Here is a 22785-nt window from a genome sequence, read left to right as displayed (position 1 = left end):
CGTACCGGTATGTATCAGGATTCAATGTTTTGATTGAATTAAATCTAACGGGAGTTGGGACGTTAGTTGTGTTTCTGGTATGTACAGTATTTTGATTTTGAATTGCACATTTTCACCCATGTATTCAAATCCTAATTCTGATAGATGATGCCCAGAATATCTCTTAGGTTTTTGATAGGCAGGTATATCTCTTAGGTTTTTGATAGGCAGGTGGGTTGCAAATTCCTAAACAGTTTCTTTGGTGTTGCAATAGAATTACAGTACAACTATAGAATCAATGATTTGTGTGTGTGTGTGTGATTTTCCTTCTTTATATGATATATGTTATAGGCATGCACATAAATTTGAATTCTTCATGAATGAAAGAAACTGAACTGCAATGTTTATTGTTGATAAAGTGGAGACCAGGAGATCAGTGCAGAGCCACGTTTTCAGAAGACGGTTTGGTGTATGATGCTGAGATTCTCTCGGTGGATCAGCAGACGGGTACATGTGTTGTGAGATATAGAGGTTATGGCAATGAAGAGGAGCAGATACTGGACAACTTAAAACCTGCTCCTGGGCGACGACCACGGCAACAAAGATTGTCAGATATGGAGGTATGGAAGAAACATGGTTTGTTTAATTTTCATACAGTGCTCTCAGTCAATTAAGTAGATTTTAATTAGTATCTCTATCAATATGATATTATATATTTATTCATAACATTCAGATGTTTATTACACTAATTGCATTTGTAGGTAAACAAATCTATAAGCAAACTGACAAATGTTCTAATATTTCTCAAAACAACCAGGTCATAATTAATCTATTCACATTCCAACTAAACATGACTTTTCAGTACAATGTAGAATATTTGTCTCCACTAGGTGCACTACCTCTCCAACCCCATCCCCCCAATCAAAGTATAAGATGTAGAGATTAGATAATATACCAGTAATGTGACACACTGTATTTACATGTACATCACTCTGACATTATTTACATATCTTATTTCAGGGAGGAAGCATGGCAGACAGCATGGATTGGTGTGGACAAAGATCAGATAGTTCTAGCAAAGCTCCAGGCACCTCACATCAAACCCACACATCCACTCACAGATCAGGATTTCCATGGCCAAGCATGCCCCCCATGCCAAATTTTTCTTTTCCAGTGAGTATAAGAACACAGAAAGCATGGATCAATATTTAATATTTACATTCACTGAACCTTTTCTCTTACATTTCTTTTGAAATTGACATTGCTGCCATCATAGACAATGAATACATGTTTGTTCCAAACTAGTTTGATCCAATTTTTTAATACCACCTGTCCACACAATCATTACCATTTATGGAGCATTGTCAAGGTCAAAGGGTGTATTTGTTGTTCCATTTAAAGTAACAAATGGTTCAATGATATGGTAATATAGTACTCAAATCTAGTTTATTTTTTCAAAAAAGACATAAAAATATGATTATAAACAATATAAAAAAATGTCTTTCATTGGTATTTTATCGGGTGATGAGGGTAGCAATCATTGCAAAAAAATTTGCATAACCTGCTAACGCAGGTATGAATTTTTAATACAATGCTTGCTACCTTCATCACCCAATAAAATGACAAAGAAAGCATTTTATTGTTTGGATAAATTTATTATTAAAACTGGAAAATGTGAAATGAATGCAGTGCAAATGAATATGAGTCTATATGCTGAAACACAAAAATCACCATATTAGATCATGTTGCTGTTTATTCCACTTGGAGTTTGGGTCATGGTTGTGTAACAAAGAAAAGATGCTCATCATAAAAAATTATGCTTATCACCAACTGGTGTGTGATTTCAAGAAAGTCGTATTATCAAATTGTAGACTAAAACATAATTCCATTGTGTTCCATTGGTAACAGACTCACATAGACAATCATACCTGTAACAGCTTAGTTAAGGTGTGCCATGATGTACTGGGAATGATGGCTATTTAGTTGAGGGTCATAGGATTTTTAGGGTATTCTTATCAGGAATATCTTTGTTGCAGAGGAACTTTAGAAATCTTACTTGGAAAAAATATTGTTGATAGCACACTGACCACATAGAGTAAAAAATATTGTATGTATGAACAATCCATCTCATTCTCATAAATCCTATAAAGAATACAAAATTCAGAGAAGGGCAAACACTGACCTTTGGACATACCAGAGGTGGGATCAGGTGCCTAGGAGTAAGCATCCTCTGTTGACCAATCATACACATCATGAGCCTTCTATCTTGAATGTGATATGAAAATATGTTACATTTTGATTATGGGGCTTTTTGAATGAGATACAGGGATATTAGTATTAGTATTGGTCTAGTTAATGATGCAGTGTTTTTCTTTCTCTATGAGACATGGGGATATTAGTATTAGTATTGGTCTAGTTAATGGTGCAGTGTTTGAGATATTCTTTCTCTATGAGACGTGGGGACATTAATCCTGTTAGTATGGGTCTAGTTAATGATGTTTGAGATATTCTTTCTCTACGAGACGTGGGGATATTAGTATTAGTATTGGTCTAGTTAATGATGCATTGTTTTTCTTTCTCTATGAGACGTGGGGATATTAGTATTAGTATTGGTCTAGTTAATGATGCAGTGTTTGAGATATTCTTTCTCTATGAGACGTGGGGATATTAGTATTAGTATTGGTCTAGTTAATGTTGCAGTGTTTGAGATATTCTTTCTCTATGAGACGTGGGGATATTAGTATTAGTATTGGTCTAGCTAATGGTGCAGTGTTTGAGATATTCTTTCTCTATGAGACGTGGGGATATTAGTATTAGTATTGGTCCAGTTAATGATGCAGTGTTTGAGATATTCTTTCTCTATGAGACGTGGGGATATTAATCCTGTTAGTATGGGTCTAGTTAATGATGTTTGAGATATTCTTTCTCTACAGTATAGTTTGCAGCAGTAGACATAAAAACATGGATTTGTTTAATGAGATTTATATCAGAACGGGGTTTTTTTCAATAAAAATTTCTTTTATAGCCACAGTTTCCATTCCCTGGGATGCCATCGTTTTCAAATTTCACAAAACCACTGCCACAACAAAGTGTAAGTATTTTTAGATTTCATTTGAATGTATTGACGTGGTATTTTACTACACAGCACTTTCACCAAAGGAACGTGTTTGTACTTGTCTTCAGTTTCAGAATGATTAATGCAAAACTTTAATCAAGTCAACTAGCAGTGTTCTGCTTGAATGTATTGGCAACGATACTTTTTCTTATGTTGATTTAGTTCTAAAAAAATAATTATGCAAAGTGGTTAGACCCTTCATTTGTTTACCATACCCCTTGCAACAGTAAATATCATACATGTAATTTGATTTTTGTAGTTCTATTCGTTGTTTTCCAGAATATTCCCTTTATGCCCCCGCCCCCTCCCCCCGTTGACGATGATGTGATGGATGGAGATAATGAGGCCATGTGTTCGATGTTGATGGCGTGGTACATGAGTGGGTACCACACAGGCTACTATCAGGTAAACTACAGAAATCCCACTTATATGACTGAAATTCATTTATTGTGGTCAACTACAATAGCTACTCAAAACAAAATGTGGGGAGATTCAGGAAATATTTTGTACAGGATAATTATTGCTAAAATGAATATCTGTGGTAAATTTTTCCCTTTTATCAATGCTAATTTGTGTATTCTGATCAAAAGTTAAATCCTTATTAAAATTCAATGCAGTAACTTGAAAAAATTGATATCTTTAAAAACTGATCAAAAAATTTACATAAAATTGATTTATTCTAAATTTTAAAAAAAAGAACATATAGACATATTTTACTACCCAGATATTTTGCATAAACACCTGCATTTTTCTCAATAAGTTGCATTAAAAAAAATTCCGGACAATGCTTAGCTGTAGGACATTAGCTGTAGCATGGACATAATCTGTGTATGCTCTAACTATACAAAATTGTACATGTCCAACTCGGACAGTTTTTTCTATACATTTTCTAATTACTATTTTATTCTTTGTATTTTATCAGGGAATGAAACAGGCGAGACAGCATTACCATGGAGGCACATCTCCACATCCGGACTCACTTAGATAGTGCCTCCTGACATCCAGATCCACTCAGATAGTGCTTCCACACATCCGGACTCATATAGTTTCTCTATCCATAGGATCTCCATTCTTATGATAAACTAGATATAAAAATTCAATATTGCAAATTGTGTGGAAATAATGTTAGGTCTGGATGTCTAGGTTTATGCATGTAAATAGTATTCATCACTTTCACATGCTTAATTTATATCAATGAGACAAGACTGTATCATAAATTATAAGAATTCTGAGTGGATAGGTTTACATTTCCAAATCTGAAAACAGTGTTATAATGGTCAGCAACTCTTGTGTACCATTTTAAAACCTCTTACACAGTCCTATTTGTGGGAGAACCATGTGTTGCAATTTCTCAATAAAGTTTTTTAATGTTGTTGAAACTTGTTGGCATCATAGCATCTAGTGGCCGAAACAATAGTTACTTTCTTTACTATGTCTCCCCTTTCCAGAAGGGGGACACATTGTGTTAGTGTGAATTCTTCCTCCACTCCTCAAACAAAGTTTGTCTGGGCCATAACTTTTTTGTCTTTAGACATAGGCCTTTGACAGTTGGTATGTGGGCCTTTGCCATTTGGTATGTGAGTATACCATGATAAGACAGTATGCCATGTACCATTTTTGATGACCTTTTATGTAACGGTCAATTAATACTATTCCTGGGGAAAGGCCTTTGATATTTGGCAAGTTTTATTTACTATCATATGTTCACAGCAAGCACTGTTCCTTGATTGAAGCACACACACCCTCATAGTTGACCGTTATTTACCGTAACTCTTAATTTTTAACTTTAAAGATGATCCCTAAAATATGTTGGGTTTTTTTAAAAGAAATTCTAAGTTCAAAAGGGGCATAACTCCCAGAAAAATTATTGAATCAGAATTTCCTGGGAATATGCCAATCTATACAGTGCATCCTTATTATCTACAAAGTTTATCGAAATTTTGTTGAGTGGTCTTGGAGAAGTTGCACTGACAAAAAGGGACTGACGGACGGGTCAAAAACATCAAACCCTCTGCAACTTCGTTGCATGGTGGGGTATACACTGACAAGAACAGGACATACGGGCTTGAAATTCTCTTCTAAGTTCAAAAGGGGCAGAACTCCAAGAAAAATTATTGAATCAGTATTTCCTGGAAATATACACATCTACACAGTGTGTCCTTATTAACTACAAAGTTTCACGAAATTCTGTTGAGCGGTCTCAGAGGAGTTGCGTTGACAAAAAAGGGACTGACAGACTGCATGATGGACAGGTCAAGAACATACCCTCCGCAACTTTGTGGGTTATAATTAACATGTACCAAATTGACAAAACCGTTTTTGATTGAGGAAAAGTACACTGGTACTGTGCAATGAGTTTATCAATCAAAGCACTAGATATGGCATTGAGTACATGAAAATGTGAAGCTAACAAACAGTGATCAATCTCTTAAATCCTATAAAAAAAATACAAAATTTAGAGTAGGTCAAACACTGGACACACCAGAGGTGGGATTAGGTGCCAAGGAGGAGTAAGCATCCCCTGTTGACCAGTAACACCTGCTGTGAACCCTGCATCTTCATAGGTAAACGGAGTAGTCTTTAATCAAAATCGGTATGTAAAGAACAGCTTAACAATTGGTATGAAATACAGCATTCGACCTAATAACAGTTTGCAAATTGGATCATCACAACAAGTTAACAACCATGGAATTTGTGAAATGTTGACTTAAAACGAGATTGTTGAAACCGCTGTAACATCAATTTATTTGTCAGCAGATGGAGAGAATCGATTAGAAGCACCCCTGGGTAACCAACGATGTCGTACATCTAACCCTAGTTGCACCCCCAGCCAGTCAGCACATTAAAGGAGAAAATGACAAAAAACATGATTTTAAAATTTATTGCTTTTTTCATAAATCATCACAAGTTATCTCTGAAACAATCATATTGAAACAAACAGGACTATGAATAGTTTGAAATTAACAGTAGTATAACAAATGGATGCAATTCTTAAAGCATTATTATAAATTTCACAAGTTACTACAGGTACGCCTTTGCCCAATTACATTCTTCCCCATCAATACGGTGTACATTTTAGCATTTAATTATTGGATATACTCCTGGTATAAAATGAAGTATTCGGTTGCTATCTGTAAGTTGTGTATCAATTACTATTTAAGAAAATATAATCTAATAGTCTATTCTACATATAAATATAACTAGGAGGAACAGTTTTAGTGGACTACATGTCTCCCCTTTATAAAGCAGTAATCGCTTGTTGTCTGTACATATAATTTTACATTGCAGATAGAATTTAATATATCATAGTACTTGTTTTGTTTCAAATGTATTTTTTATAACCCCACCCCACCCCCATGAGACAGATTGAGTAGTTGAAGATCCCGTTAAAATATATAACTCATAAGGAGATGTCACCTTTCACTTTCTGTAATGTGGGACTTCCATTCCAAGTGCCTTGACTCAGGTGAGTTAAAAATGGAACTCTTCCAAAGGAAGCAGAATACTTTGTAGCAAGTGTCTATAATGCAACATTACAAAATATTAATGCCCATCATCAACAACAAGCCTGCCATTCAGTGCATAAATAATACATTACTGCACATTTAATATCAGTGGAATTGATGGGGAAAAATTGCTTAAAAGTTAAAAATTGTTCACACTCGGTACAAATTTAAACTCCACTTGTAGATTCAAATTACATACTGGCAAGTAAAAAGTCAAGGCTTTGCATCATCATCCATGATACCCGTATTTAAAAGCAAAAAGCAGTAAACTTTGGACAAACTGACAGACATTTCCATACAATGTATCCTTATACATTCCTAAAACAGTCGTACATAGAAACTATACAAAACATTACGGTAATACCAGTTTTATACAGATTAAGTTTTGTAATCAATTACTGTATAATCTATTGTATTAGCTGTAGTTTTGGGATTTTTTTATTTTTGCATTCCACAATGCTCATACACAATATTGCATCTGCTGATATATATTACTTTAATTGTACAAGTCAATATTTACACGTTTCATATGATAAACAGTAAGCTGAGGCAGTTTAAACATTATATATCACTTCCATAGACCGTAAACTGTCCCAACTTACTTTCAATCCTTATCATTCAGTTTAGAAAAACGGATTCGATGTAATTTGATAAACAATTTTAAAGAAAATAGGAATTTCTTTTGATGCAGACCAGTATCGTTGTAGCAACAAAATGAAAATGGGAGGAGCCACATGCATTACGACATCAATCCTAAGACATCAGCAACTTTGTTTATACAATACAATGAATGTTGATCAAGTCTAATGAACCAATCAATTGTGTTTTACAAGTGAAATCAAGTTATTCTTACCTAAAGTAACAAAGCATGGTAAAAAATTGTGTACAACGACAGATGGATGACACGCCGATTTAAAGAACTCCAGTGAGTAAAGCACAGTTACCTAGTGACCAATAGATTCAAGTTAAAATCAACAAACTACGTAAGCAATGAAAATGGACATCATACTTAGATAGAAACATCGATGACATTTCACTTGAACTCGACATCTTTCCATTCTGTATATGGCTGAACAAAGGAAACATGCAAAAAATTTTGCAGACTTTTTTAACTTTGAAATTTAAGAAAATGCTCCCAATTGTGGCAAATTTGACCTTGATTTGTCATAACTTTGACCTTGACTTTTCAGTTCTCCATGCAAGTACAAGGCTTCTATCTTGCATAATAGTAATGACCAAGACCAAAATTGCTGACAAACAGAATTACAGACATAAACTTAATTTGTCTCCAATCTTCAGTATCTCGGAGTGAATGCATGTATTCTTACATTATTCCATAATCAGATTTATAAACATCGGATCTAGGGTGATCTCTATTCGATCACTGTCTTGTATTGGGGTAGATAAGGTGATCAATTGCTAGTATCTGGTCATGCGTAAACATTTTCCTATCGATAAAAAGCTCAACAATTGTCAAACGGAAACAAACATTCTTGTAATGATACATTTGATTTGCATCAAATTGCACTGGTAGGAATGCCTGTGCTTGTAATAATTAAATACGTTGGATGAAAAATTACATTAAACACCTTAAAACTTAAAAAAATCAATGTGAATGACAGGAATAAAAATTACATTGAAGTAAAAAAAGAATACATACAAATATTCATTATATATTAGGGATATAATATTTTGAGATAAAACGGTGGTAACATTTCAATTAACCTATAAAATCTAAAGAAAATGATCATATATATATATATGTGTATGTAAATATCTGTACCTATGCTTTAAATTTAATCCCAATAAAATATAGACAGCATTTTGGATTTATTTCAACAATCCTTGGTGATAACATGTAGATGAAAGTCTTTAATTTACAAAAATAATGTACTGTGAACTTTTTCACTGTAATCTGAAGTTGTGAAAAATAACAGTCATCGTCTTAAGAAAGACAGAACCTTTATATATATATATATATATATATATATATATATATATATATATGATAAAAACAAATATTTCAATATGTAGAGTAAAATCTACATATATAAATAAGTTGCCATAAAAATCTTATTTTGATACATGTGCAGGTTTCCGTACTGAACTTCAAAACTCAAATTAGGTTCATCATCCTCAAGATGATTTATATACATCAATCTAAAGCGAAATCAGTCAATAGTGAAATTCACGAAATGTTTGCTACAGATTAACAATCTGGTTTGTTGTGATGGAAGTTAGTTTAATTGCAGTACATGTGGTAGTACATAAATATAGTGCAGTGTATCTCCAGTCTTACTGTGTATTGTAATGAACAACATCATCACTGTATAGGGTTCAACACATAATGCTAGCCCTGTACCCCATCATCAGTAAAATTTTCATTGGGCTTGCAGACCACATTAAACCAGTGATCAGATGAATACTTAGAGAGTAGCAATTTCATGCAGTATCTACTCATATTCCATACCTGAATTTCTCCAGCTAGCAATGTTTGTTTTATTGTATGCAGGGTAAATTTTCACTTTTATCCTAAATGGTCATTATTTTAAAGAAGTGGCTATAAACAACTTTTAGCTAATTCGAATCTGGGTGAAATCATATTCCAATTTGTATGGGCAAAAATAATACAGGGCAAAAATGTCCCTGTACCCAGCATTTCTTTTTAATACCCCACCCTTCACTACTCTCTTCCTCCTTGTCATTTCATGACTTTACCAGCTATGCTACTACTTTATGGTTCAAAACCCACTGGACTGATTGACTACTGTTCTTATAAGATAGTGTTTATAACCCTCCATAAAAATTGTAACTAGCAAACAAACAAAAAAAACCAGAGCAAATATAATACCAATAAACATACAATAAAGTACCATCATGAAAATTATACAATAAAGCACCTCGGAGGAAAGTTAAAATCAACAATCACAGGTCACTTGTAATTAAACTATAGATACAGGTATACATATACAATCCTAGCTTAATTAATAAATATCAAATCACAGAGTATTAATAAATATGGAAGGCACATCTGACCTTTTGTAGAATACATTGTAAATATTGGTAATATCAAAGACAGTTTTCGTTGCTATGCAGCCTTTTTCTTGGAGCTATACTTCATTAAGCACATCACTTTGCCAGCGCTGGTTGTTAATCCAATTACATTTGGTGACTGAAACATCATACATCAAAGAAGAGAGGTAATAGATTTGAATAACAAATGTAACAGACAATTTTCATAAATATAGTTCAAAATAAAGAGATAAATATTTTAATACATGTAACTGTTTAAATTGTCAATATCTAGAATTACCAAAGTGAAATCCATTCCCTATGCAGCACAACTATTAGAAATCTAACTCATTACAGATAAAAAGCATAAAGCATATCTGACTGTTCATAAAGATGGCCGTGTGTTCAACTTTAAACTAAACCCCAGTGCATGTCTGAAGGGCCAGGGAACGTTTGTATGTGAATATAGAAATGCAAATTAAGTGTCAAAAGACAAAGCTGTGATACAACATCATACATGAAGAGTCTAAAAATTCCTTATTTGACTAATCCTAACTTTTATTTGCTGAGTCTTTCACAAAGATTAAACCAGTGCATTACAGATTATGAACATTTTGTTAAGTATTCTGTAGTTTGATTTCGACTTTCAGTTTGCAAAACATACAATATAAGCAGTATCAAGGATATAGAATGCCCACCATCCCTCTAATAGTTACTCATACTGTTCAAACACTTACTGATCCTAGAATGCATATACATGTATACAGTTTGTACTTTATATATAAGATTTCATCTGCCAGTAAACAGTTTTTCAAATTCCATTGTACAGAATTTACTCAGGACAGAGGTTGAGTGCATGTAATGTATTACATGGTTCACAACAAATAGCAAACCAAAAAAAATCCAATTTTAAAATTACCCTTTTGTATTTTAATTATGTGATAATTTTGATCCCCCCCCCCCCCTTCCCACTGTCACAACTGTAATTACATAAATCAAGTACTTGTTGATTCAAAGAGAAAAGCCAAAGTTTGATAAATGACAAGGTCTTTATGTTTTATCAAATTTCAATAGAAAGGTCTGTCACATTTTCAATGCATCTATACATATAGAGCGCATGGCTCATTAATAAAGAATAATAATTCAAATCTAAGAAATGTTACATCATACTCAAAGGAGAATCAAGAAATTCATTCACAGCAAACATTGTTAACTATCATATTAAATTTTTACACTTTCCTAAAGGATGATTAGAGCTCTATTTGCCTATCAAAATCAACAGCCCTGTATTTCTTTTAAAATTCATAACATTATTTTGTACAATAATCCTAATGCAACTCAATCATTCAGAATAACATAGAATCAGAATGACATTTTTGCTGTCATTGTTGGTATTTCATATTTGCCAGTTTTTTTGTCAGGCTTGGACAAACTTTATATTTATGACATACATTCATCTTTTCAATACAATTGTTTGATAGCAAAATTTTTATTTGTCCAAAGCTGTGCTGTACATGATCTGAAATTCAGATGACTGTCAGGGACAAATTATATGAAACTTTATTGAACATGGTCTCTTTCTTGAATATCAAATGAAGCCAGATTTAGTCTTTAAAGATTTGAATTTTACATACATCTAAGTGACAGTAATATTTAGCATTTCAGGAGGAGTCGAAAAGGGACCCAAAATATCAAGTAAAACTCACTCAAGTCCTTAGTATATTGACTAAATTCTGTACTTTATCTAGGGAATGAAAGTAATTTTTATCTATTTTATGATATAAAATAAGTTGAGGCAGTTTACATTACATTTCATAAATTAGGGAAACGGTTTTTGTTCTTTATAGTCTGATTTTTTTTTAACGCATTGTAATTCTAAGAAAGATAATAAAAGAACTTTAAATGTCATAAAAACAAAATGGAAACAGAGGAGCCAAACATCTTGTGATGTCATTCCAAGGATGTCATATGGCATATAACCCATATGGAGCACCAAATTAACACAAACTCAAATAATTGAAGATATTTTTAATTATTTGAAGATATCATCAATTCATTTGATGTGCACAACAATTTAATTAAAGATCTCTTCAAATAATTAACGATATCTTGAATACTGAATTATTGTGCACGTTTATCTCACTGAATTGTTGATAGCATTATAATTATTCTGCTGAAGTGATGAGCACTGTAATTTAGTTGTTGCTCTCTTCAAATGATATGGTGTTGATATCAATTGAATTGATTCAATCAAAGAAAGCAATACTTCAATTAATATGTGCATCAAATCAATTAATGCATGCAATAATTGAATTATTGCTCCCTTCAATTGAATTAATGATATCATTAATTCAATTGATGTGCACAATAATTCTTTTAAAGAGAGCAAATATATAATTAGAGATATTTTCAATTCAACATATCCACTATTGAATTAATGATCTTTTTAATTGAATTGTTGCTCTTTTTAAAAGAACTGATGTGCACATTAATTCCTTATATAAAAGCGTAGTAAATAACTAAAGATATCTTCAACTGAATTAAAGAGATCATCAAATCATTTATACCGAGCTCCAAATGCAATTTTACAAGCATTAATTCCACCACATTGATGCACGCATCAATTGAATCGATGAGAGAAATAATTGAATTGATGGTTCGTGTATCAAATCAATTATTGCTCTCATCAATGGAATTGATGCGTGCATCAATCAAATACTTATTTGTGCAGCTCTCATCAGCTGAATTAATGTGCGCATCAAATTAATTCTCTCATCAATTGAATTGGTCCTCTCATCAAATGAATTGAAGAGAGCAATAATTGACTTGATGCACACAACAATTCAATCTTTGCACACAATAATATGCCAGTTTTGAGATAAGAGCTGTTCTACCTAGGAGGTGCATTTAGTGGAACTTTGAATGTCTAAGTGGGACAGAGTGGACCTACAGTCAGTGAGGAAGACAAAAAAATGTATTAAAAGCGGCTTCTCTTTAATTATGTAAAGTGGCTTCTGTTTGAATATGTTAATGTAGGAAATACAAAATACTATCAAACGACATATTTCACCAGTGGAAACATAAAAGCAATGTCATATTTGCAAGTAATGTCCTGGATATGATACGTACGAGCAATGAAATAATGATCATCTCTAGCCATGGTTACTGAGTCCGGTAGTACCTACCCTAGTGTAAATGGAGACAATAGGTGTGGCTTGCGACGATGTGAAATAATTGTGATGTAATAAGAATCTCAGGTATTTAATTTCTCCCCGAATACATATCATTTCCTTAGATAGTGTATCAGTCAAATACGAGGGATGAAACTGCATTTGAGAAACTTACTAAGCACATCCACTTATGCAGTGATTAATATTTGTCCCACTCCCATATGTAAACAAGTTGTTTCATGCCTTTCTATGTAGTTACAAGAGTTCTCCAAAGAGAAATAACTTGAATGTATCTCGAAACCGGCATATTGAATTGATGATATCTTCAAATGATTGAGAATATTTTCAATTATTTGAGTTTATGTTGATTTGGCACTCCATAAACCCAACATCAACCTATTTTCTATGATATAAAAGTGTTGTCAAATACACCAATTAATCTTATTAAAATCAGATCCAAGGATACGCTCACAATCACTACCATAGGATCTGACATAACCCCATAGGGGTTCGTGTCCGCATGACCTTTCACTTGGAATATTCATGAGAACTATCAGCCAATCAGATTGCATCACACAGACAATGATGGCTATTTAGGTGGTTCCCGGCAATTCATAAACAAGTTGCAGTAATAACTCTCCCACGAAGTTATTCCACACTATAAAATTGTGTATTCTCACATAAGGAATTTTAAACTTTTGCAGTAATGCCTAATCTATTCCGTTCATACAAACAACAAAACGTACGATATAAAATACACCCAGATTAAATTAATTGTGAATTGTGATTTATGTATGAATAGGGAAGGGTATGATTTGAATAGTTTTCAAGATGTTTACCTAATTAACGCGAGGAATATAACACCAGTTGACCTAAACAGTGCAATGTGACGTCACATCTAGCTGCGATGTGTTTTCTTTCAAACCAAACAATCGCAGCCATTTTCCTTGAATTGTGAACACCGGCGATTTCTTAGGCGACGCGCTGATTGGTTAACATAAAATTCACATGAACAGGACCCCCAATCGGGTTATGTCAGATCTTCTTACACAGAGTATACGGCACGGATTTAAGAAGTCGATCTGATTGTAATTAGATTGATACACCAATCAAATTGCATTTTACCAGTGAAATTAAATTATACATGTATATGTTTCTTTCCTCATCTACAAAGAAATAAAGTTTCTTCAAAATATTCAATATCCACTGCTCAGTATCATTCTATCGTTCATTTACTTTCGGACACTTCACAAATAATTTTATGCTATAATTAAATCAGATGGGCATCAGAACTTGATTCCTGGTTTGTTTCTAATATTTCCTCCATTTTAGCAGGAGCAAACAGGAATCTGTTTTAAGTTAATTTATCTTACAGAAAACTTACATAAATAAAAAAGTCATCCAACATAAGGCCATAGACTAGCCACATCGAAGCACAAGCAATTCCACCAATCAGCATGGAAATAGATATGTCTGCTGAACTCTGCTTTTTCATACATTCTCTCTGAAAAGAAATGCATTTAACATCATTGTGTCAAGTCTAAAACCATGGGCTACAATGCTCACCTGAGTCACCTTGGCCCTGCTGTTCCCCACAAGAATTTTTTTTTAAATTTATCCTCTTTATTTCCAAATTTTTTTTTACCCCATATCAAACCCCACAGGATCATGCCTTAAATAGAACTGAATTCACAAAACATAGGAATGCTTCGATACCACTATTACCAACTTGAAGTTACCTTGCTGTTCTGGAGGAAAATTTCCCCCTATATTCATGTATTACATAATATTTGATCATCGATTAAAAAAAATTTAACCCACAAAACTTGGGAATATTGCAACATTCCCAAGTTTAGTGGGTTCAATTTTTAATAACACTGACAGACTTTAATGAGAAAAGCCGAGCAAAAAGTTTAGGTGAGGTAAAAAAAAAAATCTACACACCAGTCTTTGTGTGCTTTAAAGGGAGAATACTGCAGTCTCATTGAACCAGTAAAAGCTCCTTTGAATACACTCACAATTTCCAAGGCTGGTGTCGCCCAAGTAATAGTTGCAACGGCAAACATGAACATTCCAAGCATATTAAGAATGGCTTTCTCATGGACAACAACATGGATGAGATACTGATAAAACGTCAGAAGTCCTAGTCCCGCCATAGTGGCCTGAGTCATAGGTTTACTCTGGGGAGGAAAAAAAAACCTTCATATCATCACTTAATTGAAGCAAATCATGTGCAATACAGACAAATCAATAACATAAAATTTGGGCAGTCACTACATTCTACCTTCATTTGATATTGCATTTCCATTACAAACTACCTTCAAGGGATTCATTTTCTCTTAATTTCCATAAAGTTCAAAATACATTTACATTTTCATTCAGTTAAATTCAGCAAATAGAATACAAACTGCATGCACTTCTATCCGCAGTTGGTTGCTAGATTTTACAAGATCCCTGCTTCAATTCTTAACACTGCACACCCCAAAAATTCCAACATTACAAGCGTTTCCTCCCTTCCTGACTATCTTACCTTCGGTTGGCTGACAAGAATGATGGTTAAAACAAACACAGCTTGGAAGACAGCACACACCCAGTTAATGGTAATCAGGGAATTATTTTGAAGTAGTTGTCCATACACAATCCCAGCAAAGGCACTAAATCAATTAGAGAATGGGATTAACTTCCTTATAAGGCAATCTAATTAAAATTAGACTTGTAGATCCACTCCTCTACGATACACTTCAATACTGGAAGCATATCATAGAGGAGCGGATCTACAAGTCTAATTCTAATTAGATTGCTTATAAGGCTATTACAATTATGCAGACTCGCATGTGTAAAGTGTCAACATCAGTTTTATTAATAGGAAAACTTCATACCATATCTTAGTTATATCATCAAGTATATTATTAATAGATACAATGAAAATCTTACATTGGGAACTTTTTGGGAGGTTGTCCCAAAAGTTAGGTTAATTCATAATGGTACTTTGGAAAAACCTTAAAGATTGTAAAAAAAAAATCTGCAATTCAGTTAATCTTGAAATTATAGTATAAGAGGTGCAATTGCATTTTGGATGTATTAGGGGTACATCAAACTCTAGTGTCTGTTATTATAAAGGGGGTGTTTAAAACATCAAAATTTTATGATTGATTGACTGACATTTTCCGCCACACTCAACAATTTTTCAGTTATCTGGTGGCGCCCAGTTTTTATTGGTGGAAGAGAGAACCCAGATACAATGTACCTGGGGAGAGACCAACGATCTTCCAAAAGTAAACTGGGAAACTTTCTCACTTACCGGCGCGAGCGGGATTCAAACCCACGCCGACAGAGGTGAGAGGCCGTGTGATTTTGAGCGTGATGCTCTAACCACTTGGCCACGGAGGCCCCTCAAAATTCTATGAAAATTATTTCCAATGACAAAAATAAAACAACATAAACTGTATGATGAATGTCTAAAAAACATTGGTTACATAGCAAGTACAATGTATCTATAAATAACAATATTAATCAAAATAACAAAATAAAAGATATCTGCAGGCTTATCAATGCAAATAGTACACACACACAACATACCAAGTATATCCTACATAGATAGGATCAATGTCACTGAAAAGGGGATACACACTAATGCTGCAACTTTGCATTGGTTCAGAAGTATCAAAACAGCTGCTGCACATACATGTATAAAGCACATACACTGTACATGTAACGCCATGTTGTGTAGCCAACTGACACTAGCATAAAACAATATCTAATTTAACAATCTCTGAATGTAATGAAATGTCTTTACCAACTAGGGCTGTTTATCAAAATATACAAATTATAACAGACATGTGATGATCATTGCAAATGATTGACTTGAAAGACGTAAACATTTACAAACGGTAAAAATGTTAACTTAAGTCAGTCTTCTAAACTTTATAGCATGTTCTCAAAACAGTATAGTGACATCATGACAGGAATAATATTCTCACTTTAATAGTCCTAATAGACAGAAGACATAGTTCATCTTGTTGGGGTCCTTGGATTTGTAAACTGCTATACATGCTGGTCTACAAAATACAAAAATACAATTGAAGCTATGAAACTGCATGCTTCGTTTTAAATTTCAAGCTTTAAAAATGAATAATCAAATATATGAAGATGAAATATATAAGATAATAAAACAATTTTTAGCTACCCCTGCTAAAAAATGTGTTGACATTCTTCCCTGCTTTCATTTTTAGGGACATATTCTATTCAATTCAGAGTTTACAGTACACTAACTTTTATTTGCATGCAAATAATACCCACTCTTGCAATTATGTCACCACAAATCAACCTGATTGTTTAGCCATAAATTGTATGTGCATGAATTGCAAAAACCAATTTTTGAAAACATATTTCCAATCAGTGACTTGCAAATAATGTAGTTGCAAAGGAAAGCTGGTGTACAGTATGCACACTTCTACAAAGGTGGATTCAAATACATTATGTAAAATTTGTCATGATTTGAATAAACTTGACTTTCTATTACTTGGGATATATTGTAACCTTGCTGTTATTGAGAAGATTTGCCCAAGATTATTCCATTGTAAAAGTCTGAACATTGATTGTGGCTCCATCCTGACCTCAGGGGCCATTTAGTTAAATTTGTATCTAAGAGATATTAATAGATTTTTGTCATTTATGACCCAGCAGTTACTCATCAGAAGCTTTCTCATTTACCCTACCCTAATTCTTCTATGAATTTCCAGGTAATCTCCTTTTGAAAGATGTTTCCTCTTATTTGAAAAAGCTTTAATCATGACCCTGTGGCTCTTGAAAAAAAGAGTTTACACAGAAGATTTTTACCCACCCACCCTATAAAACTTTGTTCCCCTATTGTGGCCCCACCCTACCCTAAGGGGCAATGATTAGAATAAATCTTAATCTACACTACCTGTGGATGTTTGCATACAGTACTAATATGACTAATCATGGCCCTGCTGGTGTTGAAAAGAAGATTATTAAAGATTTTTCCTATATATCCACATGTAAAACTTTAATCCCTCACCACTTTAGCCCCATACTACCCTATGGGACCATAATTTGGACATTCTTTACTATGTTGGGAAACTTTCACATAACTTTCATCTTTTCTGGCCCAATTGCTTTTTAGAGGAAGATTTTTAAACTAGAGGTTGTTTTTATGAAAAATAAATGCCTTCCCAGCTCCCCAAATTGGAAGTGCTCCAAATGAAACCTCCTCACCTTAATGTACTGCATGGCATGAAGGAGAAAGTATGAACAGGAACATAGACATTATAAACTCCAACAAGCCACATAGGAAAAGTGTTCACAAACTATTTTACACCCTCCACCCCTCAGATCCACAATAACTTTGAGGATAACAATTGGATCCTCCTGTCCCTACAATAAGCACATCTGCAAATGGCATTGAAGTATTGTACAAATTTCAAGTCTATCAGGACAGATAAGCCATATAGGAGGAGAAGCGTTCACAAGATTTTGTGACAGACAGACAGAAAGTACAAAAACATATGTCTCCCCCTGAAAGAGGGGAGACATAATGATCCCACCCTATTTTTTGCCATTTCTTGATTATCTCCCCTTAGAAGGTAAGATGGCTCTTCGTTTTAACTAGAATCCCCTTCACCAACAATTTAGTTGAAATTGACCCATTGGCTCTGGAGAATAAGATAAACTTGTGAAGAGTTTACATTGACAACAATGAAGATGACAATGAAAGCAGATGATGGACAAGATTTCAATCAGAAAAGGTCGCCTTTGGCTCAGAAGAGCTAAAAACAGACCCTTTGGTAATATTCCCTATATATATAGTTAACTTCAATAAATTATACAGCTGCACTATGTTATATTACAATTTGTGATATCATTGGTAATACATCAATACTTTTATATGGTTTGACATAGGTTTGATATTGTATATTTCTCTCTGAATTACCTGTAATTATCATAGTGCTTAATTGTTACTCTGATGAGTCAGTTGGCTCAAAGAAATAAAGAATTAAATTGAATCTAGACATTAAAAAATGTGATAATGACTTGTTTAGTAGCTACAGAAAGTGCAGTACATGGTCGATTTCCCTGCAGATATGTAACTTGCAAATTGTTGGTTAAGACAGATCTAAAAATTATTGATAATGATTAATGTCCAAAACTTAATCCTGAGATATCAGCTTGCATATTTGGGCTTTGTAATACTTTAATTTATATCACAAATTAGGAAATGATCCTTATTGATACTGAAGTGATTTCAGATTGTGTGCCAATTCCAATAAGTTCTGTCTTCTCGATTCTACATATGATGAAAGTAATTTCAGCATTTCCAGATTATGCCAAAGATGGTTCGAAGCAGTGGTCAACTACCAATGAATTAGCAAGTCTGGGTAAATAAACACACAATTAATCAATATATGTATGTATGTAATTGTTCCTTTGGCAGCCAACTGAGCTTCCGTGCTGAGCCTTGACATGTCTGGAGACCAATCAATACATTTATTGCCTTCAATAAGATTCAATAGCACTCAACCCAAGTCTATCTGCAATCATTCATCTGAATCAACATACCAATTAACAAGTCGTGAAAGTTTATCCATGTATTGATTTAACATTGCAGAAAATTGTACATATTGATACCCTATTTTGAAACATACTGATAGTTTGCTATTTCATTTCATAGAAATATTAGATTAACTTCAAGTACTATTGCAAAATTTGGTCAAAATTTTTTAATCTTTTTTTTTTAAAAATAACAGTTTTCTGAACTTGTTATGTATCAAGATAATCTTCAAATATGTATAAAAATTAATAGCATCACAGTCATACTTTACAATAATTCATATTTGTCTTTATTTTAATTATCATCCTAACTCAGTCAAAAACAGCTAAAATATCAGCAAATCTAACGTTTAAAAATGCTTTTTATCTCTTCAAAGCATTGACCTTTCAACTAATGGTAAAACATTTGCACTTATAAATATTACAAAAAATAACAAATATATGACTAGAATGTTTGTATGATGAGGAGGGGGGGGGGGTATATAAAACAATAGAGGTGAATAGTAATTCCAGGGTGATAATCTTCAATGATGTGCAGGTTACCCATGTGTCCATTTTATTAACTGTTTTTACTTTGTAATTGAATAATTATGTGCTTTCTGATAGGCTACAGCTAAGTTCCAACAACTTATGAATACTGATCGATAAAACATTTCATTTTTCCAACCTTGCGTCAAAAATAGAGAATTTGAAAATTATGATTGATTATAAATTTTTGGTCACTTAATGAAAATTCATGTCTTAACTTGCTTTTAACTATATCTTGTGCTGTAATTATAAAAAAAAGTGTGACTTCTATATGTGTATCATGAACTGGAGCAACATTTGGTTGAATTATAGCACATGTAATAATGAACTCAATCAAAGGATATTAATGATCCAGCATTATTTGAAAGTTCTACATATTTTAGTAGCTGCATGGTTTCAATGTTTTAAATTATCTAGTCGTATGATAAACAAAAACTTGCATCTCTAATCATTTTCGATTACGTGTTGCAGTCTAGCTGTATTCAATGATTGCTGACCAGGTATCGTTTCTAGTACCCATGCCGTTTCTATGTTTTGAATTACAATAAAACACGCTTATAGCAAAATGCTGGGGACATAAAGTTTGATTTGTTATAAACATAATTCGTAATATACAATGATTTCATATAGCATATGTTTTAAAACTAAAGGGAATGAAAATTACTTTGCTGTAAGCGTGAATTTGTTATAAGCATGTTTGCTGTAACCGTGTATTCAATCACAATCAAACAATCCTTGACATTATCTTCGTCAGTATATGATGCTTTAATGGATCTCAAAGTACAATATTCACCTTGCCCTCTGGACTTACTGAATATGATACTTACAGTATTCACCTTGCCCTCTGAACTTAGTGAATATGATACAATATTCACCTTGCCCTCTGGACTTAATGAATATGATACAATATTCACCTTGCCCTCTGGACTTAGTGAATATGATGCAATATTCACCTTGCCCTCTGGACTTAGTGAATATGATGCAATATTCACCTTGCCCTCTGGACTTAGTGAATATGATACAATATTCACCTTGCCCTCTGGACTTAGTGAATATGATACAATATTCACCTTGCCCTCTGGACTTGGTGAATATGATACAATATTCACCTTGCCCTCTGGACTTACTTAATATGATAGTATTGATACTTCTCATGTAGCTAAAGCATCATATTAACCTTAAAAATGTCAATATTGTATATATACCCCCATAATTACAAAACAGCTAGAGATTTATTCCTTAGTAAATAGAAGGGGTATATTTTACTTTGAGTATAAGCATGAGAAGATAACTGACAAAGTTTCATGTTCACAATACCATGTTGAAAACACAAGGTACCGTAATACGGAGAATACATGTGCACCAATATCAGTCCTTCTGTTGCCAAATTATCATTATACTCGATTTGACATGTTTTGGTATCTTTTTCTAACTCATATATATAGCTCGTACTTATTTGTGTCCACGTTTCATAACCGGACAGATCCTAACTAGGCCTACTCTATGATAAGACCATTTCTACTGATATCATCTGATCATGTATTGTAGAACTTTATACTCTGCAGCCAAACTTTTCAATACTATGTGCAGTACTAATACGTAAACTAATTATACGTAATCATTAAGTTTTTCTGCTAGAACTTACATGCCACTTATCATCATCAGATAGGTGACGATCTCCGTTCCCAGTTCCACCATCCGAAATACCTCCATTTCGTCACCCAACTACTCTACTTTCACCTGTTAAGTTTTCTTGACCTACTTGTCAAACATTGCACGTGGCTTCCGCCGCATAGATCAGTTTTTCCAAAACAAACACAGAGTTACCGTTCTTTTAACTCTCTCTCTCTCTCTCTCTCTCTCTCTCTCTCTCTCTCTCCGAAGTACTATGCTAGGTATAGCTATAGGGACACCTATAAACTATAAAAAAATTTATCTAATTGTGAAAAAGGGGTTTTGAGAGAGAATATTAGTAAGTACATATCCCCACACCAATTGTCCCCTGGACTAATCTAATGTCGTTCGCGTTTATGGAGTCGTAACTGTAAGGACCGAATTTTTTTCCTCATGTTAGTTATTAAATGTAGTGCACTTCTGTTATCACAACTTCCGTCACATGTTTAAAAATCGTCCTCATTTAACAAGTTTTATCATCTCTCTCTCTCTCTCTCTCTCTCTCTCTCTCTCTCTCTCTCTCTAGCTCTCTGCTTTCTCTCTCTCTCTCTCTCTCACACACACACACACACACACAAACTAATGTGCGTCCATTTCACAGGCAGACCACAAATGACACTATATACTATATTTTTATTTCCAATCAAGGGCCCTCAAGGGGCAGCATGAAAATACATACAAATAATGTACATATAAATATACAAGTAAAGAAAGAAGTGATTACATAACACATAGTTATATACAAATACAGTGTCATATATTGTTCAAAATAAATTTTCCAGTTATATTTAGAATGGATGGCTCTTCAGAACATAGTATGTAAATGAATTTTTGTTCATCATTGAGTTTGGTAAAAAAATTTAACTGTTTTTTCTATAGCACCACAGAAAGATTTTCTTTCATCAGCAAACTTTTCACATTTAATCAAAAAATGGATCTCATCACCTAATAAACCAGAGTTGCATTTGTTACATATTCGTTCATTCCTAGTAATACCAGAATATCTACCAACTTCAATGGGGTTTTTTTCTTTCAAATTAGGGTCCTATTGGGCATACAGCATACATGTACATGATTGTTAACATTTCAATGTGCAATGTTTATAAAAATTATAATAAAAAGAAGAGAATAAAAAAGCAGAATATGCACTATCAGTATGAGCTCAAACAATGTTCATAACATGAGACATTTTGAACATGATAATACTTATTTGTATTACATGTAAGTACCA

At 33.4% G+C, this 22785-nt stretch overlaps 2 protein-coding genes across 3 annotated transcripts in view; one reads left to right on the top strand and one right to left on the bottom strand.

The window, feature by feature from the left end:
* LOC125649711 (survival motor neuron protein 1-like) overlaps positions 1-4466 on the top strand; it is a 19847-nt gene extending 15381 nt beyond the window's left edge. The window contains exons 4-8 of the mRNA XM_048877423.2: positions 399-599; positions 1000-1152; positions 3005-3070; positions 3374-3499; positions 4017-4466. Of these exons, the coding sequence (XP_048733380.2) occupies positions 399-599; positions 1000-1152; positions 3005-3070; positions 3374-3499; positions 4017-4082 (612 nt within the window). The 3' untranslated portion in view covers positions 4083-4466. The remainder of the gene's footprint in view (positions 1-398; positions 600-999; positions 1153-3004; positions 3071-3373; positions 3500-4016) is intronic.
* Positions 4467-5959: 1493 nt separating this feature from the next.
* LOC125649713 (uncharacterized) lies at positions 5960-21679 on the bottom strand. Of its 2 annotated transcripts, none has more exons than XM_048877425.2 (6): positions 21526-21679; positions 16763-16840; positions 15313-15436; positions 14801-14962; positions 14167-14286; positions 5960-9772 (listed from the first exon to the last, which is right to left on the bottom strand). In XM_048877425.2, exons 1-6 carry the CDS (start codon positions 21591-21593, stop codon positions 9689-9691), a joined length of 636 nt encoding a protein of 211 aa, XP_048733382.1. In that variant the 5' UTR covers positions 21594-21679; the 3' UTR covers positions 5960-9688. The 2 variants fall into 2 exon arrangements, with proteins under 2 accessions (XP_048733382.1, XP_048733383.2); XM_048877426.2 differs by lacking the exon at positions 5960-9772 and adding an exon at positions 13160-13948 and having other exon boundaries at positions 21526-21661.
* Positions 21680-22785: the final 1106 nt, after the last annotated feature.

This window comes from Ostrea edulis, chromosome 5 (genome assembly GCF_947568905.1).
Source record: "Ostrea edulis chromosome 5, xbOstEdul1.1, whole genome shotgun sequence".
In the NCBI taxonomy this organism is placed as follows: domain Eukaryota; kingdom Metazoa; phylum Mollusca; class Bivalvia; order Ostreida; family Ostreidae; genus Ostrea; species Ostrea edulis.
This window is presented reverse-complemented; position numbering and strand designations above follow the sequence as displayed.